We start from the raw sequence: 26477 nt of genomic DNA, 5'->3' as shown, positions 1-26477 counted from the left end.
TGGTTTCTTCAATGAGGTATACCTGAATTTCAAACTAACACAGTGCCTACCACACGAGGAACCCGTTTTTCTAAAATGTGGTTCCAGAGCGTGTTATGCAGCTGTGGAGACTTCAGTTCTGGCAGCAGCTTTCTCACTCCCAACATATGCTGCGATGGTTGATTCTGGAAGGAGATGGCCTAGTGGCTTTCTGATTCTGGCTTACATGAAAGTTTCCACAGTGAGCCAGATCTCGAAACCCACACACAATCTCATCCTGTAGGCTGCTGAATGACGGTGTAGGATGAAATCACAGACTCGCCGTATCTCTTATGTGAACATTAGAGCATTGATCAGGAGCAAGTGGGGCACCAAGAATGGAACTGAGACATTTAAGAAGATGTGGATAACTACACATATCCCAAACCATTCACTCTAGAATATGTCTATAGTATATAATTTCATGATGCCTATACTTTACAGTCATAGCTTTTTTTCTGATAATTATATAATATTATATAATTAAGTTATACATATAGTCCTTCACTATTCTTTAAGTTCCAAGAGGACAGAGATTGATTACTTATTGTTATATTTGTAACACCTAATATAATACCCACATAAAATAGATAAATGTGAATGTATAAATGAAAAACTTTTTGTGATGATCAAGCACCTAGTCAGTTCTTCATAATATTTACTTTAATTTGGCAAAGAGCTATAACACAAACATTAGTAATGAACCATGCTGAGTGAGACACAACGGATAAATTATAGACTATGACTTCTTCTCTTACAGTTCAATTATTCACTTTATTTACTTTTGAAAAAATTTTTATAGCTGAATTCCCTCTTTCATCTGCACAATGAATACTTCGCTACTGTAATTGAAAACACTCAGCTTCAGCTTGTTTTAAGTGTCATTAAATTTTGATTGATTCATTTGCAAGAACACTGGAAACTCAGGATGGGAAAGCAATGACCAAAAGTTTTCTACTTTTTAGCAGCTCTGGGTAGGATGTTACTTAAAATGGTCAACTCTAGATAACTCCCCTCAAGTAGAGAATTGGTTACACTTCACAAACAAAAGGTTTACATTTATTTTAGAACACATGGTGCTTTTTTCTTCCTACCTGTTTTCCACCCACCTGTTGTTCTTTTTTGGCTAATTCAAAAATGAGTGCATACTTTTGTATGGTTGTTAGCATAACTGACACCATCTTGGGCCCATACAGTTCCTCCTGTCCTTCCACTGACCCTCCCCAGGACTGTACTATATGGTAAATCATTTCTCCGTCATCAAGGGCTTTGTAGTTAATAGATATTTTTAACAATCATTAGGTCCAGGTGGCCTCAATGCTCTGTTAGCTCCAAACAATGATGAAGACCTTCACTGACGAATTCCCAGCGCCCCTGAGACTAGCTACCCATTCATAAATCTTGACTTAGGAATGCACTCCCTGTTTCTAAGCACATACCTGTATACCCTAGATTAACCATAAAATTGTCCCAGTGGCCCCTCGGTGGTGTGGAGTGCAGCTGTGAATGCTTCCAAATTGTTGTCCATCCGATCCTGCCCTGTAAGTTACACTACGATGAACTGATCCATTGTGTGTGGAGCTGCCTGCCTTGTTTTTCAGTCTCAAGATACCTTCTCAGTTTGGTGGGCACTTTTCATTCCCTCCATCCCCCAACAACTTTCTTGATGGTGCATAATTAGAATGGCTTGGGCAAAAAGGCTTGGAACATGACGGAGAAGATGAAGGCCTCAACGTTGCTCCTACTACCTTAGGAGAACTGCTTTTCCTCCCACTATCACCATTACTAATAATAACTGACACATAATGGGGGGGAGGCATGTGTACCAGGAGCTCTGGTCACTACAACTCTCTAAGTTCTTTCATTATTCTCTTTTTACAAATGAAGAAACTGAGGCTCAGAGAAGTCACAGATTTACCCGAGATCACAGAGCTGGAATCTGAACCTAGACATCTCTCTCCAGACTCACGTTCTTAACCATCATGCTATATTCATGAAAATGAAAGCTCTATGACCAGTTAGCCGCTGTTTTATTCATTTCATCAACTATTAAATTATTTCTAGCTTCATAATCACTTTAAGAAAAAAGAAAGCATAATCTTGTTGAATGCATTGAAGGATCGTGAATTGTGTTATTTCATGCTAGATTATAGGCTTCCTAAAAGTCTTAATTTTCCAGAATCATTCACTCAGTTACTCAACAAAACATGTAAACCGGGTTCCTGTTAGGCAATCACTAAATAGTAGCTATTATTATTATGACTCAAGAACTAACAGTCTGACGGAGAAGATAGACACACAAAAAATTGAAATATATCGTTTAAGTGCAACAACACAAGGATGCTAATAAGTTTGCGTAAGTGACCCCTAACAACATAATGACAGAGAATGTAAGTACACATTTAACTACCTTTTTTAGTCACTTGTAATAGTTAATTTTATGTCGCAACTTGACTGGCCACAGGGTGCCCAAATGAAACATGATTTCTGGGTGTGTCTGTGAGGGTGTTCCTGGATAAGACGAGCATTGGAATCTGTGGACTCAGTAAAGGAGACTGTACTCCCCAACGTGCGAGGGCATCATCCAATCCACTGAGGGCCCGACAGAACAAAAGGTGGAAGAAGGAGGAACGTGCCCCTTCTTGCTTCCTCCAAGCCCACTGGAATGGGGTATCTCCTATCTTCTCAGGCACTGGGCCTGGGATTTCAACAATCAGCTCCCCTGCTCTCAGGCCTTTAGACTCAACTCAATGACACCGCTGGTCTTCCTGGGTCTCCAGTCTGCAGACAGCAGACTGTGGACTTCTCAGCCCGCACAAGCATGTGAGCCAACTCCTCAGAATCTCTCTCTCTCTCATTTACGCATATATAAAATCTCCTTCTGCTTCTTTTTCTCTGGAGAATCCTGACTAGTAAGGTCACCTATTTTTCTAAAGTCAAAGAGAATTGTTCCAGAGCTTTATCAGTACCTTACTTAAGACAAATGACAGCCCTTCTTTTATTCAACTATTTCTTATTATGAAATAAGTCCATTTACACAACAAAAAGGGACACACTGGGGTCCCTTTTACACAAGCATGGAAATGAAACTTTATAGGAAATAATACGTTTATAGAATGTATAGTCTCCTTGAAGCCCATAAATCACATGTTCATGGAAAATAATACACTTGGGTATGGTAAATATAAGGGTCATTTAAAAATTATTGAGTTTCATATTTTTGGCGGATGTCTCATGAAAAAGGTTTATATATTTAGCCTGTGGCAAAGTCTCTGGTAACCTTGGAGGAAAATAAAGACATGTGGCTACACAATTTGCTCAACTGTATAATCTTTGCACAAAAAAGGTCACACTGCAATCAAAGGCATTCTGCCTGCCTGAGGTCTGAAGTATCAAATCTCAAGAGCTAAAATAGAAATTACAGAAACAACTCCTAATTGTCAACTCTTACGAAAGGCCCTTATTCAGGAAGTTATTTATTAAATTCAGTCTGAAAGAAAGGCAGCCACTGAACTTGGTCTTCCATAAAATGTCAAATTCTTCTAATTAGCTTCAGTGTTTTATGAAGGCATTTTGTTACATTACTCCTTGATGTTTATTCGATACAGATGTTAAGAGGGAAGGAGATTTTCCTCAAAGATCCATTCTTTAAGGAAATTATTTTCAGGAATAAAATTAATGTAGGTATTTGATGAGTTTATTGGTAGCCACAAGGAGAGATGCTCAGTCAGGTATTTTAAGTTCTCCTTATCAGTCCCCATCACTAGCCTGCCTCTTGGGGCACTCTTATGCAGAGCAGTTTGGGTCTGGGTCTTTGAACAAAGCCACGCTGACAGCCATCACATTACACTTTACAGAAGGCTAATGTCTCTCTTCCCCACGTTTAACATGCACAGAAAATGTGTTTTCAAAGAAAAAACCCCACACAATTAGTTTACAAGGCTGTTAGAATATATCTTTCTCTAAGAAGGAATTGGATCCAAATATGAATGAGAAAGAAACCTACTAATACAAAGAGAGGTGAATATTCCAACTCAGCATGTGGAACCAAATCTTAAAGAGAATAAAGACGTGAATAAGGCCTAGCAGGACTAGATTAGCATATTTTCTTCAATAACTATATTAACATATTTTACTATTTTTTCTTCTTTCTAACATTATATAAATGGATTCCTTTAAATCTCAATAGGGAAGAGGCACAGACTATAAAAACAACTTGAATAATGAGCATAAGGTTTTTCAAAACCATGTAATGAAGGCACATAATAATGTCAAGATTCCAATAAAATACATATGTGCTTATAAGTAAAACTTCAGAGAAAATGTATGACTACAATTGGGACTAATACACTCAGATTTGGTTAGCATCTAATTAGTATATAAGAAGCTCAAGAACAGTGCCACCATACTTTGGAGCTAAGACTACCACTGGAAGTAATCCACTAGTAAAATCAAAGCAAAATAGGTAAGAAATGAAATGAGAGTAGGAAGAACCAAACAGAATCTATTAAATCTTGCAACGTGGAAAAGATATATTCATGTTATAGACGTCTATAAAAATGAATGCATCAACTGACAGTGTACAGGAAGTCCAAAGGACCCAAATTGTTCCAGAGTATTTCTAGCACTTTTTAAGGAAGAAGATGCCTTACTGGATGCCTTGTTGGCTACAGTTCGGTGACACTAGTTATCTAGATCATAGGGTCAACTCTTCTTTATTATTATCTGCTCAAAATTTTCCATTTATAATTTGACTATCCATAGAGATTTTCCCCCAAAGTGAAGGAATGTGATGATCATCTTGACATAAGGAAGTGGCTCTATACTCTAACGCTGTCTTAGGCAATAGAGATTTGGGTCAGGTATCTGGCTCTGCCCCTTACTGCTGTTACCTGCAGCATTCACACACATGCCTGATCAAGAGGGTTCACTTGAAGTTTCTGGCTCTGAAAGGTTAAGGCCAAGATGAGGTATAAATTCTGTCCTAGGAAATCCTGCCTAAGTGGCCAGCTTTTCCCTCTCTATTTTGATACAGAAGACCTTTCAGGATCACAACAGGGTCTCAGTTTGCTTTGAGATACGTTACGTGTGATTAAAGAAACTGCTATAAAGCAGAATCTGTAGGGATTGGAACCGAATCAGCACTGACTCCATGACAAAACTGAGAAGTTTATTTTAAAAAACTAAACTCTAAAACGTATTTATTTACTGTTCTTCTAGCAAGAGAAGGCAGAAAAGGCCTTTTCAATCAAATATTCAGTTACTTATAATACATAAACATTTATTTCATTCTGGTATCTTAACTAACAACTTTCTTATAACCATAACCAGGTCAGCTGGGGTCCTTTTATTTTTAGCTCAGTAACTTGTAAGGATCATTAAAAGGTATATGGCAGGGCTTCCCTGGTGGCGCAGTGGTTGAGAGTCCGCCTGCCGATGCAGGGGACACGGGTTTGTGCCCCGGTCCGGGAGGATCCCACATGCCGCGGAGCGGCTGGGCCCGTGGGCCATGGCCGCTGGGCCTGCGCGTCCAGAGTCTGTGCTCCGCAACGGGAGAGGCCACAGCAGTGAAAGGCCCGCGTACCGCAAAGAAAGAAAAAAAAAAAAAAAGGTATATGGCAAAATGCTTGTTTGAGGCCCTATTTCTGCTACACCCAATTTTAAGCCAAGAGAAAATAAGATTAAAAATGGGATAAAAACTCAAGTTAAGCAAGGGAAAAAAAGGATTCTGAATTTCCTATCAACTTTGTTATACTTTTATGACTAGAAAACTTTTCTGAACATAGGCATAAATATTTAGTATACTTAAGCACATTATTTAATTCTTTCAAGAACTGATTTCTAAAAATAAAAATTGAGAAGCATTTGACAGCTTTTCAATTTATTTTAGGTTTTAAATTGAGATAAACCATCAGACACATGACTAAGACAGCAATTTTGGTAATTTCTGGATGATGCAGACACCTGTGTATTTGGGGCTGCAAAGGAATTTTTATTAGGAAGATAGAAAACAGAATTGAAATCAGTTGCTGAATTCCAACCAATTCAAATGAATTATTTGACCTACAAGCTATGTTATCCTAAATTTCTCAATGCAGCTGCCAGAAATCTATTTTCCAAACGGAACAACAGATGGTTTTGAACAATACTGCAATATAGCAATTCTCAGTTTTTCCAAAGTGTTTTTCTCTGGCTAAAATTATTAACATAATTGAGAAAATAATTTTCAAATTTTTCTGAAAGACTATGCTATTTTCAAAGTAAAAAGCAAAGTTTAATATCCTAATGGATTTTTTAAAGCATTATCTTTAGAAATGACTCTATTTGCTAGTTTTTATTTATCTAAAACAACAAAGTGTACCCTTGCCCTCATTTTAGAGCTAACTTAATAATCCCACAAAGCCTGCAAGCACTTCAAAATGTATCTCTCCATGCGATCATTTCCAGCTCACAGTATGCAGTTAGTTCAAAACTTTATCACTCTGCGAGGATTACACAAACGGGCAATTAAGTCTGATGTGAGAAATACTTTAAACCTCTAAACCTTTGTAAATAATTGAAAAACGTCTCATTCCTTCAAACGTCGCCGCCGTGAACAAAAGAAATACAGCCAATTCGAATGAGGCTAACCCCTAGAGAAGCTTAATCTTTCAGATGAAATCATCTCAAGTTCCTTCAACTGTTCTTGGCAGATGACTCAGCTTCCTACTCGGTGATTTAATCAAGAACATCTACAAGTCCTGATTCTCTTTCCTTCTTTCCTAGCGCATTCTCTCCAGTGCTGTGCAATGACGTGTGGGCTTTGGGTCTGGACTGCCTGGATTTAGTCCTGGCACCATCACTCACCATCTGGGAGATCCTGAGGAGGACAATCTAAACCCTCTCAACCTCAAATTCCATTTTCAAAATGCTGAAACTGACCTTATAGTATGGCTGTGGATTTAATGCACTTAAGTTAACACACACAAAGAACTTCAAACATGCCAGGTATATAGTAAGTGCTCAATTAAGCGTAGCTATTATTATTTACTATTACTACTATTACTACTATTATTATTATCCCTTTTCTCTCGTCTTGGCCAAAGAAATGTCTCTTTAATATCTAGGCCACTTCAAGGTCCAGACCTCTTTCAATTGCTTGAAAGAAATTGACTAAATTTCTTAGTCTCACACTCACCCTGGACCTTACGCCTTTGTCCAAGAACATGCTGGCTTTCCTGCTTGTGAGCAAACCCTGCTCACAAACACAAAACAAAACAAGTAAAAAACTTCACATGATGCAGCCAACACCTGTCTTAGCTATTTCACTCTCTTTCATACAAACCATATTTTTAAAAATAGTCTGTATTCATTTCCTCCATTTTCTCACCATTTACTCATACCCTTTGCAGTTTCACTCCTGAAGTTGCCTTCTGAACAATCACCTCATCACTGAATCCAGCAGCCTTCTCAGTCCTATTTCTCAACCTTCCTATAACAAATGATGGGATCTCCCTTCTTGTAAAAACTGTTCTACGAGCCTTCTGTGCCACTGCCTAGCCTAAACCTTCCTCCCAGTTTAACTCCCACTTCGCTGCTTTAGCTGGTTTCTTTTCCTACACCTTCCATCTAAACCTATACCCACAAGAGTTCTGCCTGCAGCCTTGCACATCTTTCTGCACTCTCCCCAACTTGCTCCATTCCCAGTCTTTCACTACCACGGGACTCCCCCAGATCCCATGATTTAACTTCCAAATCACCGCCTCTAGTTCTGCCCACCAGCCCCTCCCCACTCTAGACCTGCCCTTCCTGGTTGTTGAAGATGTCTGTTTGGTTGTTCACTTACCTCAAACTTACCATGTTCTAAATCAAATCTATCCGTTTTCTTTCTTAATATTTCCACTTTTGTTAATGAATGGGATGATCACTCTCTGAATTACCAAGGTCAGGACATCTGAATCATCTTTAGCCTTCTCTCTCCCTAACAGCCCATCACAGATAAGACAGTGATTATATGCATGCATTCTGGAGAGAGACAGTGTGAGTTTGTATCCTGACTCTCCACTTCCTGCCACTGCGACCGTGAGCACTGAGCACGTCCCTTGCTTCATAGCACAGCTGTCCTGTTTACATGAGAAAATGTATGTAAGGGCACGGAGGGTGAACATTTGGCAAGCCATGATGATGACGACAAAGAAAAAGAATCTCAATGATCTCAGTGACCCTTCTCATTCCTTACGTGACTCCCATCAAATCTCATATAGACTTTATGTTGTCTCAAGTAAATTTAAACTCAGAGGGTCAGTCTTGGTTGTCAATGTGTAAGTGGCTCGAATTTTCATTAATCTCATCCAAGGCAATCTCAATCAAGACCTAGAACATGTGATATTCCACTTACATATCAATGTGGTTTTCTCTCATAGTATCCTAAATAAGAATGTAGTGAGAATTCAGCAACTGATCTTATTTGAACCCAATTTCAAATAACATTCTGTAAGCCATATGATCAGAAATTAAAATCACTCTCAATTCTTAAGAACACAGAGTACATTATCAGTTACAAGCTATACAATCTTTGCTGTTATTACTCTAACCAACCAACCACCTTGCAGTCGCCTGTCCACACTTCCCCATGAACTGAAAACTAAATTTAATTTTGGCTTAAGAAAGATTACATCTTTCTTAAGATTATAACAATTATTGGAAAAATATCAGAATCATATAATGTATTACAAAATCAATATGATGCTATCCTTTGCTCTGTGTTATCAGTGAGTTTCTAGCCCTGCAAGAAAGCAGATTTGATTAGATATTTTTATAAATGTTCATATAAATATGTACCACATTTAATTAAATGTCTAGGGGACCATTACCAGTAGAAGCAGTTGTCCTGAGAGAAGTATATTTATGTATTAATTAGATGCCTCTAGTTAGTCATTTCTACAAAGAAAGAGGAGGAGGATTACCGCTAAGGATTGGAGCTCTCGTGTTTCTTCCTCTGCAGCTGAAGCATGATATGACAGAATCTACAGGGCGAGAAAAGAAGGAATGCAGGTTATACAAGAGAGGACTACCAAACACAGACCACAATTTCAAGCCTGAGATTCTGCTAAAACTTCCTGCAGAGACAGCTAGACTCCTCAGAACATCATATCTTGTTTGCTGCTTTCTTCAACAGAGAGAAAATCCCAGACTTTGATTCAAATGCTTATTACAGAAACAGAAAGTTATACTCCCTATGTTCAAAGAAAACTGTCACTTTTCCTCTGACATTGTTGATATAACAAACACATTATTTATAAGCCACACTCTTAGGTCAAACTTGGCAGAAAATTTTGGGTCACTTTCTTTTAAAAAAAACTGACTTTAGTTATTTTTACTTGTGTACAGAATCAAGATAAAAGACCTCTGCATAAACTGACATTTTAACGTTGATATTTGGAAAGAAAGTAGCCTAGAAGTGGCTCTCAGATGAAGTATGTAACCACTGCAGAATTCATATGTAACCACTGCAGAATTCTTTTAAAAAAAACTGACTTTAGTTATTTTTACTTGTGTACAGAATCAAGATAAAAGACCTCTGCATAAACTGACATTTTAAAGTTGATATTTGGAAAGAAAGTAGCCTAGAAGTGGCTCTCAGATGAAGTATGTAACCACTGCAGAATTCATAAGGAAAAACTGCACAGCGGAGATATAATGTCACACAGACTCAAGGATCCTTTTACACTCATATGATTCAAGAACTGAGAAGAGTAGGGCTGGTCTATAAATCTATCCATTAACAGCTGAGGACACCTAGGCTCAGGGATCCTCATGACTTGGCTGTGAGCTCACACCCAGTGAGAAGACAAGAGGGCCTAGAACCCAGCTTTCAACTCCCAATTTAGTACACTTCCCATCGCCCTAGTGAGTTAAGTTGTAAGAAGATGGTAAGGCAGGTTTACTGTCTTCTTATAACTTAACATGAGAATCATTCATTCCCATTTTCAAAAGTGATAACTTTTAAGTAATGGAATAATATTTTAGACACTCTTTTAAACCACGGTAGTGATTGCATTTTAAACTATCATATTTTAAAAACACATTTTTAAAACTTCATTTTTGACAGAGTCAACACAGATTTACTAAAATCCATCAAAGTTTTAAAATCAATGATAAAAAGGTATCCCATGTTCAGACTTTAAATGGTGAGCCAAGTAATTCAGCAGCCCAAACTAGTTTCCCTTGAACTAGTTTCTAAATTTTAAGCAATTCAAAATCTAAAGCCAAATGGTACATACATCTACTATCTTGTGATTCAGAATGTTATAATGCTATGATACACTTGATTTGTCTTAGTGTTTGAACCATTAATCACTAGGAAACCTCAGGAACCTTGGAGTTGCTGTCTCCTGCTCCTGTGAAATGGACAGGTCATGGCTAAGCTGCTGCTGACACCACAGAGGTGGTTTGTTGAGAAAGGCTAAGGCTATGACCATGAATTAGTCTAATATAAATCAGTGCAATGCAACATGGATAAGTGAATAAAGGAATAACATGACATTCTAAGTTAAAAAAATTAATTTCATCACACACTGAAGATCAAAATAGCACCTTACTCGTAGGGTTGTACGGATTAATTTTGTTAACACAAGTGCGAACACAGAGTAAGCATTTGATAAAGGTTAGCTATTATTGTTGTTGTTTTACTGTCATTATAATGATGTGTTCCAGGTCAAAATAATTCCCTGTCATAAGAAAACATGAGGGGTTCATGTCCTTAGCATTTATCCAATACATCAGAAGAAAAAATTTTTTCAAGGTTAAACCTGTGATTATACATATGCCTTCCTATAATGAATTGAAATTGAAATGTATATATTAAGTGAAAGCCTAATGACTCATATTTAACTGAAGTAAAACTATAATGTAAAAATAGAAATAAATCTCAAACAGGAAAATATTCAGAGATTTTGAATAAAATGATATGATATGTGGGATTTGCTTCAAAATAATCAATGGATTAATAGGGAAGAAGAGTAGAGAAGTGAGCAAGGGTATGGACGGAATAATAGTAGCCACAGGTCAGTAATTACCCAAGACAGCTAATGAACACGTGGGGGCTCCTTAAGCTATTCTCTCTACTTTAGCATTATGTTTGAAATTTCCCAAATAGGAAGTTTTTTTAAAAAGAGATAACTTCTAATTGATAGCTGGCTTAGATTCAATTCTTCAGTGCAAAGCCATGGAAACAGTCAAAAAAAATTTGCTTAAAAATTGTATATGCACACACACGTACATATATGTACATGTGTGCATATATGTAATTTGAAATATATGTATATTTGTTTGTATATATACACACACATACATATGTGTGTGTGTATTTGAAACAGATTTCTACCGGTTTCTAAGCCAAGGTCTCTTATGTAACACTACAGCAAAACTATTAGTGTTATATATTCACATTAGAAAGTAAAGCATACCATCTTGGTTATTGGTAAATCTTGACTTATATACCCTTCTAGCTCTTTAGGTTAGGTATCTGTTTATTAGGGGTTGGAGGAAAAGTTAATGATCTATATCCCAAACATTGATTTCCACTGATCTCTACTAGCTAAGAGCAGGCAAACATTAAAGTATATTTCACACCAGTGTATGAAGGACGACGTAATGCCCTTTATGAAGTCTATTTCCCTAAGTTGGTCTATGATGTAAGAAATTTCCATGTTACACGAAGTGAACATCTTCAGGCAGTTAGTGAAGTACATCTGGAAAGGGCTGGCCCACTTGGGTAGGCTTGTCCTGCTTGGGAGGGAGTCTGCCTGAGGTCAGTGCCCCAGGCCAGTGGTTCACATTCACAGTCACCTGGGGGAGCTCTGTAATAATGCAGATTCCCAGCCTCTACCCAAGACTTATTGAATCAGAATTTTCAGAAGTGGGATCCACAAATCTGTAATTTGAAAGACTTTCACTTTTCCTCATTTCTGATCCTGAGTGCTTAGGATTTCTGTTTCTGTTTTTTAAAACGTGTGAATACAACTGCTCACAAGGAGAGATGGGGAGGCTCAGGCAATGGGGAAGGGACAGACGGGGTGCAGTGGCAGTAGACAACTGCGTGAATGGATTATTAAGGTCAAGGACTGCTTCTGGCCGAAAAAGCAGAGGACTGAAGGGACCAACGGCTGGAGCTTTGGTTTGGTCATAAGGCCCCTGACAAGTTTCTAAAATATTCTGGGTCTCAGTTTCCTCAGCTGTTTAAATGAGAGAAGGATCTGATCATCTAAAGCACATGACTGTCGTAAGGATACAGTGATATAACAGACACCAAGAGCTGTTACAGGGAGAGGTGTAAGTTGAGAGTTTGGCCATAGAGACTGAGAAGTCCTGTACGTGTCAGCCCACCTCTAACGTGACCATCTGCTTGGCCATAGCTCTCTCCACCGCTTCGTACATCTGTGTGTTCTGGATCCCCAAGCCACAAAAGATGACAAAAGCTTCCAGAAACTGTTCATCATTTCGGTTGAAAGGCTTAATTTTGCCAGTGGTCTCCTCCATCTTATTAGCAAGTTGGCAAACCCCTGTAAGAATTCAAGAAGTCAAGCAAATGTTACTCTTCATCATCACAGTTCTCACTGACTTTAAGACCCCCCCCACCACGACTGTCTTACACTTTTCTCTTAGGAATGCTTGGTATCTCCAAATAAGCAAATGAATCCTCACAAATATAAGCTAGAAAAGTCATCTGAATCAATTTACATGAGAACTTGTTTCACATAGCCCTAAATGTATGTTGTCTGTGTTCAAAAAATCCTAGAGTACTATTTTCTTCCAGACTCGGTCGCGAATTTCAGATCAGCTGAGTCCCCAAAGACAATTTGTCCTTTGGAGACTAATTGGATTTTTGTACATTTGCCAAGAGAGCAATTTTGATGCACATCAGAATTTTGGGTCACACAGACTGCCTTTCCTTACTGAGAAACCAGAAGTTAAATAACACAATTACATACAAAATAGAATGGATGAAACAGACAATTTACATAGACAGTCTAAAGTTTCAAATATGCACCTCTGCATCCAGGAGAGTCATATTTCCAATCATTTTTGATACTACAAATAAATGCACATAGAAATGTCTATTTAGTTAGAAATAAAAGCAGAACTAATCTTTGGAGACAATCGTAACCTAACCTCCCAAATCCTGGCCTTTCTTAGAAAGTCAAACACGTAGTCGATATGAATAGAAGATTACATCAAATCTTTATTGAACTAGTTGTTCTATGGGACTCTGAGCCTAGTGGTCTCTGTGAGGAGTTTGATGACCTCCTACCTCTGGGTAACACACTGTTGTTAAAGTCCTCATCTCTTCTGTCTCTGCATATGTAATATAGACTTCCATCATGTGCATGTAGGTACAGTGCTTTAATACACACATGAACTCTAGTCTGCACAGTTTATACTGTGAGAAAGGTGTGCCCACGCCCATTTTACAGATGAAGAAACTGAGTCTCAGGAAGGTTAAGTCATATGCTCCAGGTCACTTAGCTAGTATGCTTATGTCTAAAATTGAAACCCCAGCTCAGCCTAGCCCCAAAGGCTAGTTTATTACCACACTGCTGCTCTGTGCCTCTTCACCCCCGTCAGATCATTGCTAGCAGTTCCCTGACTGCACTTTGCTTGCCCACACCTTTGCCTATGCTTTCCCGCTGGCCTATACTGCTCCCCACTGCTCTCTTTCCTGTTGTCCAATAGATCCCTACATGCCCTTCACAGCGAGCTCCCACAGGCCTCCCACTTCCCGGGTGAGGCAGCCACTTCTCCTTTCTATCTCCTTAACTTTATCATTTGGAGTATCATGGGGGATTTTATTTCTGTCTTTCTTTCTGGACGTACATATCTTGGGCTTACAGATTTTATTTTTTCAGTTCCACTTCCTCAGCCAGCAATGCCTGGCATATAGCAGGACTCAAAAAACGTTTACTGAGTTAATGAAAGAATGAAGGATTGCAGCTCTGACCCAAACCACTTTCCCATGAAGACTATATTCTGTTATCTCTTATTTTTCCTGGAGCACAAAAGGATTTTATAGCGTCCATGATGATGCATGGTTGCACATGAAATCCCTTTATTACCACTGGTGTGCACTTTATTTTTAACCCTACAAATTATCTGTATTCTCATGTTGCTCTTTTTTGTTTGTGGGAGCTTTTCTGCTTTAGACAGTAAAGGCATCCTTATCTATCTGTATTAGTACGGCAGAGATTACTTCTCAAACACATTCCATTATCAAGAAAAATTTTAAACAAGACATAATGAATCTGGACACTGCAAGTAAAAACTGTGAGTAAATATGGCAATCGGTATTCATTACCTTAAAAGACCATGTCCCACGTACAGTAAAAACGCCTGGGTTATATCCGCCAACCTTTGTGAATCCCCAAATTATAAATATGGAACTGTTTATATAGGCTTCTGGCTATCTCCCAAATCACATTTTCTTGAGGGTCACGCATTCTGTGCCTTATCCTCACATCACAATGTGACTGCCGTTCAATTTTTACTAAAGCTTTCTCCTGGTTGATGGCCATTTTTCATAACCAAGATTTTTCTTTGTATCACTGCATAAGATTGATTGCATGTATGGGAAGGAAAAGACAACCCGGAGGGGTTGAGACGTGGCCATCAGGCAGTCTGCTGGGCCTGGTACCGAGGTAAGGAACTCTTTCCTGGACAGCGGTTCAAATCTGGGCCTCAGCCAACAGTCATTGAATGAATATATTAAACGGTATTAACTAATACCTCAGGAATTGAAAGGTACTAAAATGGCATGTTAAGTGTACAAGTAGGAAGAGTTGGCTGTAACAACCACAGCTCAGGTGTGTCTGTGTCACAATCCACCTCTATAGATACAGACACGCAGACACAGAGTTACGCTCAGGGCAAGAAAATGGGTAAAGACAAATTATCCCTTTAGGAATATAATTTAATCCTTCTTTGAAAGCAGTCACATTTATACAGCATTCAAGACAATCCTGTTGATCTCTTTACACCCTTCATAAATTTTAATTCTATCAAACAAAAATACCCAAGTCGGAAAAAAAAAAAAAGCTATGAAGAAGAAAAGGTTCATAACAAACAAATAGGGTTCTTTGAGAAAATGTAAAGCTTGGGCCCGTTTACAGATGGTTTTCACAACTTATTCATTAAAGATCTGGAAGAGTGGATGAAGAGTACAATAATGAAATTTAAAACTGGTCATTTGAAATGCCACATCTACTAGTAAACCATATAAAATCAGAATCACTTATATATAAAAACAAAGTAGTTATTGCAGAACCAAAAATAAAACAAAATCACTCAACGAAAACCAATAACTATATACAAAAATAAAATAAAACATTCAAAAATATATTAGGAGAAAACCAAGAAGTAGTACAGTTAGATAGCAAACTATCAGTGTTAATATTAGAGTTCACAAAGTACTTGTCCAGACATTATTTCACACGGTCATCACAGCAGCTCTGAGAGCTAGTTGGCACTGAAGGCATCTCTGGAAATTATGCTGAAGGGACTGGACAGTTTCTAAACACACACTTATGTTTCCTTTTCTATAATTCCAGGGATCAGATGTTGTTACCAACCACAGTTTTCCTTTTGGCCTCTTGGCAGAGCAGGGGGTCAATTCTTATATCCTGCTTGTGGTCTCCTGTCCTCTCTCCTGCACAACATGGGCTCCAAAATTAGCATCCTGTCTTGTTAATGTGTAAGACTTACCCTTCTACCCTTGTCACCTACCTTGCAAATAATTTTTTCCCACTTGTTATTTGTCAATTATCTTAACTTAGGGAGTTTTTTGGTTGTAGAAAAGATTTCATTTCTCAAGTAACTAAAACAGTTATCTTTTAAGTTTTCAACTATAGTGTCTTGCTTTTAAAAGAAGCTTCCCCATTTCAAAGTTACATACAAACCTATATTTTCCTCTGGCACTTTTACAGATTCATTCTATCACATTTAATCTTTTAATTCTACTTAATTTTTTCCCTAAATTGCTACTGGATTCTTGCAAAACATAAATAGTTATCCATTCTTTAATAATTTGAATTGTCACCTTAAATAATAAATTCATACTTATTTCAACTATGTACTTTTTTCACATTTAAATGTTATGAAATCAGTATGCATCCTAATCAATTGCTTGTCATTATGTAATTGAAATCATTTTTCTCTTTCTTAAAGATATATAAAATGGTGTCTTTCAACCAATGGCACCTTAGAAACAATGAAATATACTCTATTATGCACAGTAACACAACTGTTATATCAGACTTGAGTCTGCATTTAGACTTTCTACTGTGTTCCATCAATCTTGCCATCTCTTCTAGCACACATATAATACTTTTAATAATGTTACTTATACAGCATTATTTTAATTTCTGACAAGGCAATTCTCTATCCATCAACTCTGATTATTTTTATGCTATTCTTCCAGATGAATTTTATATATGTTGGTCAAGAACTCCTCTACCCCCTCAAAAAAAAATCTTATAAGGACATGTATTAAAATTGATATAAATCTGATCTGCAAAAAGTTAACATCTTAAATAATAGATTCTTATTGTCAGGAAATGTTATATCAGTTCACTTACTTAAAGATAACTTAAAGACTTTCAAGTTATCTAGTAGACTTTTATAGTTTTCCTCATATAGATGTTCCTATTTCTGACCAAGTTTATTCCTTGTTACTATTGTAAACAGGATGATTTTTCCATTATTATTTTCTAACAAATTTGTCTTGGCTTGTAAAAAGTTATTTTCTTTTAATAATTTGATAGCCAGGAACTTCCGCAAGTCTCTTTTTAGATAGGTACTTTCAGCTGATTCTTTTAGGTTTTTTCATTCAACAATCATATCATTTTTTAAGTTATTTTGCCTTTGCGTTTTCCATGCCTCACCTTATTTCATCCTTTCCTGTCCTCTGATTGCTTTGGTAAGAATTTACTTTGGGCAAGAGTTGTTTTGTTTTGTTTTGTTAGTGACTTTAAAAATATAACTTTCTCAACTACTTCCATGAAAAAAAAAATTAACATCTTTATTGGAGTACAACTGCTTTACAATGTTGTGTTAGTTTCTGCTGTATAACAAAGTGAATCAGTTATATGTATACATATATCCTCATATCCCCTCCCTCTTGCGTCTCCCTCCCACTCTCCCTATCCCACCCCTCTAGGTGGTCACAAAGCACCGAGCTGACCTCCCTGTGCTATGCGGCTGTTTCCCACTAGCTATCTATTTTATATTTGGTAGTGTATATGTCAATGCTACTCTCTCACTTCGTCCCAGCTTACACTCCCCCCCTCCCCATGTCCTCAAGTCCATTCTCTACGTCTGCATCTTTATTCCTGTCCTGCCCCTAAGTTCGTCAGAACCATTTTTTTTTTAGATTCCATATATATGTGTTAGCATACGGTATTCGTTTTTCTCTTTCTGACTTACTTCACTCTGTATGACAGATTCTAGGTCCATCCACCTCACTTCGTTTCTTTTTATGGCTGAGTAATATTCCATTGTATATATGTGCCACATCTTCTTTATCCATTCATCTGTTGATGGATACTTAGGTTGCTTCCATGACCTGGCTATTGTAACTATTGCTGCAATGAACATTGGGGTGCATGTGTCTTTTTGAATTATGGTTTTCTCTGGGTATGTGCCCAGGAGTGGGATTGCTGGGTCATATGGTAGTTCTATTTTTCGGTTTTTAAGGAACCTCCATACCGTTCTCCATAGTGGCTGTATCGATTTACATTCCCACCAACAGTGCAAGAGGGTTCCCTTTTCCCCACACCCTCTTCTATGAAAAATTTTAAACTCTCCTTCTGTTAGTACCGGTTATTACCAATTTTTATAGAATTTCTCCATTCCATCAAAACATATTATTTTTTTTGGTACATTGTATTATCTAACATCTTTTAAAGTTTCTTCTGTATCTGTAATTACATTTCCTTTCTCATTCCTATTTGTGTTTCTTTTATTTCCCTCATTATCTGTGTTTATTATTATTGTGTTTGCCCATTATCTCGTTTTACTATCCCCTCTCATTTCATAAATTTATCTTTTCAATTTCTTTGCTTATTTTCTTCCTATTTATTTGTTTACTTTGGGGGCAGCATAGAGGGTGAGAAAGAGAAAGGTGCTGTCTTTCTAATTTCTTCAGTTGAACACTTAGTTCAAATAACTTCATTATGTCCTAATTAATAATGGCAAAATATTTAAAGCTATATAACTCCTATATATATAGCTTTGACCTTGTACCTTGAGTTTTTATGTTAAATTGATACAACCACTAATTTTCTAAAATGCTATACTTTCATTTTGACTTTTGATTTCTTCTGTCATTTGGAAGAATGTTTTTCAGTTTCTAAGTGAGCTTTTTCCTTCCAGTTTATCCTTTTATTACACATTTCTAGTTTTAATGCACTGTGATCCATGACAGTGGCTGTCAATTCTACTTTTCAGAAATGACTAAGTTTGTGTTGCATGTGTGTGTATCACTAATATTTGTAAATTTCTGATGAATATTTGATAGGAATTTGTGTCTTTAAATTATAAAATATAAAAGTAAATATTTATATGCCAATTAAATCCATTTCATTTTCTGTATTAATCAATTCTAATGTTTCCTTATATTTTCCTGTACTGTAACATTCTATGAAAAGGGTACTAAAGACTCTCACTATGCTCACCATTTTGTCCATTTCTCCTTGTATTTTTAATAGCTTTGGTTTTTGTATGTCAATGATGTTATTTACTTTATAGAAGCATTTATGACAATTACACTTTCCTCTGTGAATTTAACTTAATCAATGCAAAGTGATTCTTTATATTATATGTTTTTACCTTAAAATTTACGTTGTCTGATATTGATATCTCTACTCAAATTTTTCCCATTCTGTGTAAAATGTATTCTTACAAATAGTATATTCTTCCTATCTTCTAGAAATTCCTCAATGTTTCTGGTCCAATAAAGGTTAAGCGTCTCTGTTTTCCAGGGCTACTATGAGGTTTCTCTTATTTTTCTATTTCTTCAATCAATTCTTGAAACTATAAGCCTTATATTTATTTTTATTTTATAGATTTTCACTTTTATAATTTCAAGCTATAATCTCCTAGTTTTATTTTTTTCTCATTTTCTTCCCATTATTACTGCCCCTACAGCCTTATTTCCTGGCACTTATCACTAATCATAATTAACAATTCTTTAATTGGGAAAAACTGTATACTTTAAGCAATATAAGCAGTATGTACCATGGACGACACTGCACAGTGTAATATCTGCATTAGGAAAATCCTAGCAAATATTTTTAAAAACAAATGAATAGTTAGTGATATTGCCAAATGATATAATTTAATACGAAAAATAAAATTAAGGAGTCAAATTTAAACTTACATAATTTTACAATATTTACTTATGCCTTGGGATCATATTGCAACACATAGATGAGCAGAGCATTAGGACGGAAATCAGTTTAGAAAATATATTCAGTAAGAAATACATATTCCCCTCTCATACTTCACTGTCAAACAACGTGTGGTATACCACTATGATTTTTATTACTTTTTCACTAAAAAAAAAAAAGATGAAAATGTAAGCTATTTAAAGTGGAGATGTTCTCAACAATATTTTTTGGATGGAAATGGAACTAATTTCTTCAAAATATGCCCTGAAATTGACATGGAAAATTTAGTCTAATAAATAGGGGATATAATTGGTTAAAATGAGTGAATTTGAATGAGGAAGTATTTTCTTAATAGTGTTGAAAACAAAGTGGTGGAAACACTCTGTGTTAGCCGGAGCACTGAGAAAACATTTGATATGAAAAAATACCTCAGGGAATACATTTGGTGATACAACAGGCCCCATACTGGTCTAATGTCTATAATTTCATCTAATTGTCAGTAATGGGAAAAAAAAGGAAGGGAAAGAAGATTACCAAAAACACATGGGCCCGTCTGTCTTTCTGCATGGAAACTCTGTGGGGATTCTGTATTAGAATTACATACCGGCAGAATCTGGTCTGTGTGACATGTAAGAAAACTGATCTATGGCCATGATATTTTCCATGCTGCATCTGTGAGTACAAAGTATAGTTGAGAATTCAAATTCTCTGTTTTGTCACACTTAGAAAGACAGCAGGGAACACTGGAAATATTCCCTCTTGAAATTAACCTGAAAATGCCCCCCCAGAAACCCCACCAGGGAAATCATTTTTTCTTTCTTTCTTTCTTTTTATTGGCAGGGAATTTTTCCTTTCCAAAGACAACATTTACTTACTTTTGACTCTGTTATCAAGCAGGGTGACACAAAATGTATGCCAAGAGAAGTCTGATTATTTCAACTGGTATTTCTTTCTTTGTTCACTTGTCTGAAACAGTGACAGGAACACAGAATGTGGATTCTGAAGGGATCTGAACGGTTAGTTAGTTGAATAATGTGGCCATAACCTTTTTTTTTTAAAATAAATTTATTTATTTATTTATGGCTGCGTGGGCTCTTGCTGTGCACGGGCTTTCTCTAACTGCGGCAAGCGGGGGCTACTCTCCCTTGAGGTACGCGGGCTTCTCACTGTGGTGGTTTCTCGTGTTGTGGAGCATGGGCCCTAGGCATGTGGGCTTCAGTAGTTGTGGCACAGGGGCTCAGTAGTTGTGGCGCGCGGGGTCTAGAGCGCAGGCTCAGTAGTTGTGACGCACAGGCTCAGCAGCTCTGCAGCATGTGGGATCTTCCCGGAGCAGGGCTCGAAGCCCGTAACCTTTTTTTTTTTTTTTTTTTTTGTGGTACGCGGGCCTCTCACTGTTGTGGCCTCTCCCGTTGCGGAGCACAGGCTCCGGACGCGCAGGCCCAGCGGCCATGGCTCACGGGCCCAGCCGCTCCGCGGCACGTGGGATCCCCCCGGACCGAGGCATGAACCCGTGTCCCCTGCATCGGCAGGCGGACTCTCAACCACTGCGCCACCAGGGAAGCACCCATAACCTTTTAAATGCTTAAAGGGAGAGTGGAGCCAGCCGGATGTTGTGAGCCCTATTCCCATCCAGGGACCTTTGCACTTCCCCCAAATCCTCTTACTTATCACATGTGTAAAGTGATGAAAAAGCCTAATGTATAACTTCCTTCGGCCACTCCCCATTCCCAGTTATTCCAAAGAGATGCTGCTGAGAAAAAGCGATGATGTGCCTTGATGTGGCAAGTTGCCACTCTGTCCTCCTTCTTATCAGAACTTATTAGTAAATGATGCATTGCTTCTGGAATCCATTTCACATTTTCAAAGGTCAAAGGCATCTTGTGGTAAGCTCTATACTTATATGAAAAAGCATTTTAAAGAAGTATAACGTGGGAGATTGGGATTGACATAAATACACTAATGTGTATAAAATAGATAACTAGTAAGAACCTGCTGTAAAAAAAATAAAATGAAATTCAAAAAAAATTTTAAAAAAAGGAAGCATAACATTTATAATGTAGTTTTCACCTAACTCCTAGAATATAAAATTTTATATCCTAAACATTTATGTAGTTTCATATTGTAGGGCACCCTTGTCAGTTTTCTTCTGTTGTTTATATTAGAGATCTGATCGGTGATAATCTTGAAAAGAGAGCTGACACATGGATTCACTAGGCTCTACTTTTTTCTCTGAGAGCTCAGAAGCGCGCAGGTGATGAACCGCCTTCAGGGAATCGCCAGGCTGGTTTCCAAGAGGCTTTATGAGGCAATGCCCTGGAGTCAGCAAGCCCAGCCCTGTAGGGTTACAAACTAGTTTACCATGCTGAGGACAGATCCCACTCTCTGGGGTAGAGAACAGTACCTAAGTTCACAAGACTGACTTATAAAACCAGAATAGTATCAATGTCCAACAAGAAATAGATCTGTCCCAGGAACCCGAGTACGCGCACCTGCAACTCAGCCCATTGCCTCAAGCCCAGTTCACCGATTTACAATGAGAAACAACTGGCAAAGCGAGCAGTGTATTCGAGAGGATATGAAGAATGCATTCTCTTCCTATGAGTTAACATATCTTGGAAAGAAAATCATCAGAACAAGGGAAGTCAGACTGGTGGGTTGTTTAATGGCATAAGCCCGTGTATCCATCTCACAGTGAGGATGCATGCCAGCAGACGGACTGGAATCACCGAGCAGTACCAGCTACAACCTGCTGCATCCATCGCCACGCAAGTGCTGGCCTTGCCAAGAGGTCAGCATACCCTATACACTGCTACAACCTTCTTCATCCATCTCCACGTGAGAGGCAAAGGTTCCCTGACTACTGCACACAACTGGAGAGGCACTTTCAATATTTGTCCTTTTTTCCTCCCATTTTCATGAACGATTCCCCCCCACCCCCACACCTTTCTGACCAACACTCTTCTTTAATAAAATTACAGTCAAATCTTACAACCTGGAAACTCATCAGAATTTTTAAGGTAAATTTATATAGCTAAGCCTTGCTCCGTTAGGGTTTTTATTTAAAAGTTTAGCCTCTGTTCCAAGTTCTTGGGAGAATATTTAACAGTTCAGACTGTTTTCACAGTGTCACTCATGCACGATTGGCATATAAAACCTCACATTTTCTGTTCTACGTTTAATATAACCTGCAATGCCAAGAAATAAATATGTCGATAATAGGAAACATCATCTCATTTTTCTGAGAATGCCTCCTTCCATCATTCCTGCAGTAGACATATTTTACTAACCTTCATGTAAGAATGTAAACTCCCTGAGGCAGGGGTTTTTGCTTGTTCACTGACTTATCCCAAGTGCCTAAAGCAGCGGAGTGTTCAATGAATACAACCTACAATCTAAACCATGTATTCAAAAAAGAAAAACCAGAAACCAAGAAGTAAGGCCCTAAAACAATATACATCATCGACTTGATCTCCCTGTTTGCTAACTTTCAACATGTCATTCTTAAACCAAACTTCTATTGAAACAGGATTACAATTACCAAAATACATCATAGTTAATAAGATATTTAAGAAATGTTTGTTGACATTTATCAATATAAAATTATTTCAAAATTCTTTTATCATTCCAATTTTTATCTTTTTTTCAAACATTTTAGTCTTTAAATTTACACTTGAAAGAAGTTTCTGAGAATACATGTTTTTCTTTAATAAGTGCAGAGTAGAAGTCAACAAAAAGGCTTTACCTATCACTTTATTCTTCTTTCCATTTTTTATAGGCGTACAAAGCAAACTTCTAATGCACTGCTGTTTTACATTTCCTGTGTTTTCATTCTAAACAAAAACAAAAACAAGACAGCTAAATATTATGAGAAGACTGTTTGTCCATTAGATGCTATAGAAACTATATTGGACCTCGGAAGCCACTAATATATTCATCTTTTATTAGCTGGAGATAACATCAGAGTGCAGAAAATGTACAAATTATAATGAAGTTCACATAAATGTACTATAAAGCAATTAGTCTTTACATTATTAAAAATACTAAATATCTATTTTCTTTAAAAATTTTTTTTCATATTTTCCATTTTATTTACCTGTATTTCTTTTATTTTCCATTTTAAACTCTCCAAGCAGCTTACAGTAATAGTAAGCAAAGTATTTATTCAGTTTCTACTATCCCTGTGTAGTGGATGTCTGAAATAACTTAACAAGAGGGGCAGAAGTCAAAAGCATTACACCACCTAGGATTCTACATGTTACAAATTTGTCCTTGTTTAGTTTTCCCACTGTTATCTATTGCCCATATCGCTAACATTCTAAAAAGGTCTCCTAGGTAGGCAAATAACAAAGTCAAGGCAGCTGCCTCAAACTGCAATGCTTTTCTGAAGTTAGATGAGAAAAAATACTAGAATTCAAAGTTTTCAGTGTCTGAGAAACTGACCCTTGTAGCTTTGCTCTCGAGGAAAACAGATATTCAGTTTTCCACAGAGCTGTTCACTGCGGTAGATTACCAATTACAGGCATTTAAGCCATATGAAACTTAATTGTTGAGGGTAAACTCAGGAACTCCAGCCATACTATCTAAAGAATGTCATTAAGTAGGTAATAGTTAAATTACCTCAAAATTAGTTTATGATAGTTCATTAATACATGTTTAAAAAACTAATAAAAGTACAGAGAAAAATACTCAAGTACAGCTGATAACCTCTCAACAGATGTTATAAGCTGTTTTATTCTCCTTCCTCAGATCACGGAAAGCACAGATCACTCCCAAAGAGCCAATTCTAGGGCCAGTCCTTCAGTTACGAGTAACTAGTTTGGGACTTCCCTGGTGGCGCAGTGGTTAAGAGTCCACCTGCCAATACAGGGGACACGGGTTCGAGCCCTGGCCCGGGAGGATCCCACATGCCTCGGAGCAACTAAGCCCGTGAGCCACAACTACTGAGCCTGTGCTCTAGAGCCTGTGAACCACAACTACTGAGCCCACGTGCTGCAACTACTGAAGCCCGCGTGCCTAGAGCCCGTGCTCTGCAACAAGAAAAGCCACAACAATGAGAAGCCCGCACACCGCAACGAGGAATAGCCCCCGCTCGCTGCAACTAGAGAAAGCTCACACAAAGCAATGAAGACCCAACGCAGCCAAAAATCAATAAATAAATAAATTAAAATTTTTTTTTTTAAAAAAAGAGTAACTAGTTTAAGTGCAGATCTGATAGGAAAACAGCCTTCAAGCTCCAAGTCTAAAATTGGGTTACTTACTGTCCAGGGAAATCTTTTATCTTTACTGACATCTGGGATATTAAGTGGTTCCATGGTATTTTTGACATACTGAGCATACATGTAATTGATTCTGTTCACATCACGTTCCCTGTGGAGATAACAGAGATGAGTTCTTTCTGTGCAGTGAAAAAACGCAGGCAAAACAGAGTCAAATAGATGATTATAAGAGAAACATACCAGTCTTAAATTATAGAGCAAAGCGTATATCTTAGTTGGAAAATGCAGCTTTAAACATATTTGATGATTTACAACTTTGGTAGTTACTATAACTGAAATGCTTTGAAAAAACAAAGACCCACAATTTTTCAGCTATCTAAAACAAGTTTAAAACGTCATTAAGTAATCTTATTACCACTGTTAATGGGCGTGTTCATTTTTGTGCTGTTTAAATCCATATGAATTTTCCCTATGTCTTATTTTCTCATCAGATTATAGAATGACTAAAGTCTAGTGTCTGTTTTTACTTCCTCAGTTATTTATTTAGTCTATCCATTCCAATAAAACAATCTTTTACACATTTCAGACCAAGGGAAAAATCGAGCAGGCCTAGAAGAATTTTATTAAGCTCTTCTCTCTTCTTTTTTCTGCTTTAAATTGAAAAAAAATTTTTTGAACTTACAACATTTTCCCAGTTTCTTGCTTAATAGGTTGATCACAAAAGGTTAACCTGATGTCACAGGGTTCATAAGTGCAGTGCCAGTAATGGAGTTGGGAAAACAGAACAGAACACATCTTTTCATCTGGAAACTTCCTATGTTCCTTGGTGATGGGGATGAATTCCACAAAGAGGGTCAAGTTATAGAAATTTACTCCGGCCATAAGTATGTGCCTGTATTAACTGTAAGATCACTAACTGAAGAAAATAGGAAAGTCTAATAGTGGGAGACATTTCAAAATAAAATATGTGCCTCAGGACAAATGTCCACTTGGTCTGAGTTCTCCAAGTGCTGATCTTTTCCTGTCTTCCATCCTTCTCGCTCAGCCTGCCAAACTGCTTCTAGGACAGTGGTTTCAAATGATGTTCTCAATCACTGTGATTCCACAAAGATTCCTGAAGTCGTGGCCTCATTCCTGGCCAAGATAATTGAGTCTTTCCTTTCTTTGTTGTACATTTTAGGTTAACAGTAATTTGGTCAAATCAGGTACTGACCGTATGTCCAGTATTATATACAAGTGATAAAGAATGAAAGGGAAATGACAATAGTAACACAGGAATATATGAACTTCAGACTGAACATTTTCTGAGCCTAGATTGATAATGTGGGAAGGCATGCAAAATGTCAGACACATCAGACCTAGGACATTCCTGGGTTTCTATTTCATACATATTATTTGGGTAGAATCCCAAGAAAAGGTTATAAGTGTAGGATGTAGGTTAACAAAACTGTTTTAAAACCACAAATATTTCATGGACAGCGAAAGTCTCACGAAAAGAAAACAAGAAACTGCAGTAAAGATAAGAAAAATGAAAAGGTAGTTACAGAGAGAAAGAAATACACTGGAGGGGAGGGGATATCTTTGTCCAAACCTCTTTTAAAATGATGATGATGATGATGACTTTTATTGTTCTTATCTTCATCGTTATGTCAACAGTGGGAGACAGATGAAACCCAAATAGTTAAGCAACTTGCCAGAGATCATAAATTCAGATGTATAGGCATTGATACAGAGAAGCAGGAGTATTAAAATTACTTTTAAGTCAACAGAAACCTAACTCTTTTTTCAATTCCCTGAAAATTTTAAGTTTTCCTGATGGTTACTT

General features: G+C 37.4%; 2 protein-coding genes across 13 annotated transcripts in view; one reads left to right on the top strand and one right to left on the bottom strand.

Moving 5' to 3' along the window:
* The window catches only part of PDE5A (phosphodiesterase 5A), a 135155-nt gene that overhangs the window by 35906 nt on the left and 72772 nt on the right, over nt 1-26477 (bottom strand). For all 3 annotated transcript variants that reach the window (XM_073804681.1, XM_019927875.3, XM_073804682.1), the window contains exons 8-11: nt 24695-24803; nt 23179-23266; nt 12385-12560; nt 8964-9023 (exon numbers count right to left, since the gene is read on the bottom strand). In XM_073804681.1, the coding sequence (XP_073660782.1) occupies nt 8964-9023; nt 12385-12560; nt 23179-23266; nt 24695-24803 (433 nt within the window). The remainder of the gene's footprint in view (nt 1-8963; nt 9024-12384; nt 12561-23178; nt 23267-24694; nt 24804-26477) is intronic.
* USP53 (ubiquitin specific peptidase 53) overlaps nt 1-26477 on the top strand; it is a 203953-nt gene that overhangs the window by 175943 nt on the left and 1533 nt on the right. Inside the window, exon 24 of one of the 10 annotated variants that reach the window (XM_073804894.1) lies at nt 9002-14690. The exons of 8 other annotated variants lie outside the window; for them this stretch is intronic. The gene's annotated coding sequence lies outside the window, so the exon portion shown is untranslated. Of the gene's footprint in view, nt 1-1905; nt 14691-26477 lie in introns of all 10 variants that reach the window. One more of the 10 variants, XM_073804893.1, reaches the window with a different exon arrangement.

This window comes from Tursiops truncatus, chromosome 5 (assembly GCF_011762595.2).
Source record: "Tursiops truncatus isolate mTurTru1 chromosome 5, mTurTru1.mat.Y, whole genome shotgun sequence".
Lineage (NCBI taxonomy): Eukaryota > Metazoa > Chordata > Mammalia > Artiodactyla > Delphinidae > Tursiops > Tursiops truncatus.
This window is presented reverse-complemented; position numbering and strand designations above follow the sequence as displayed.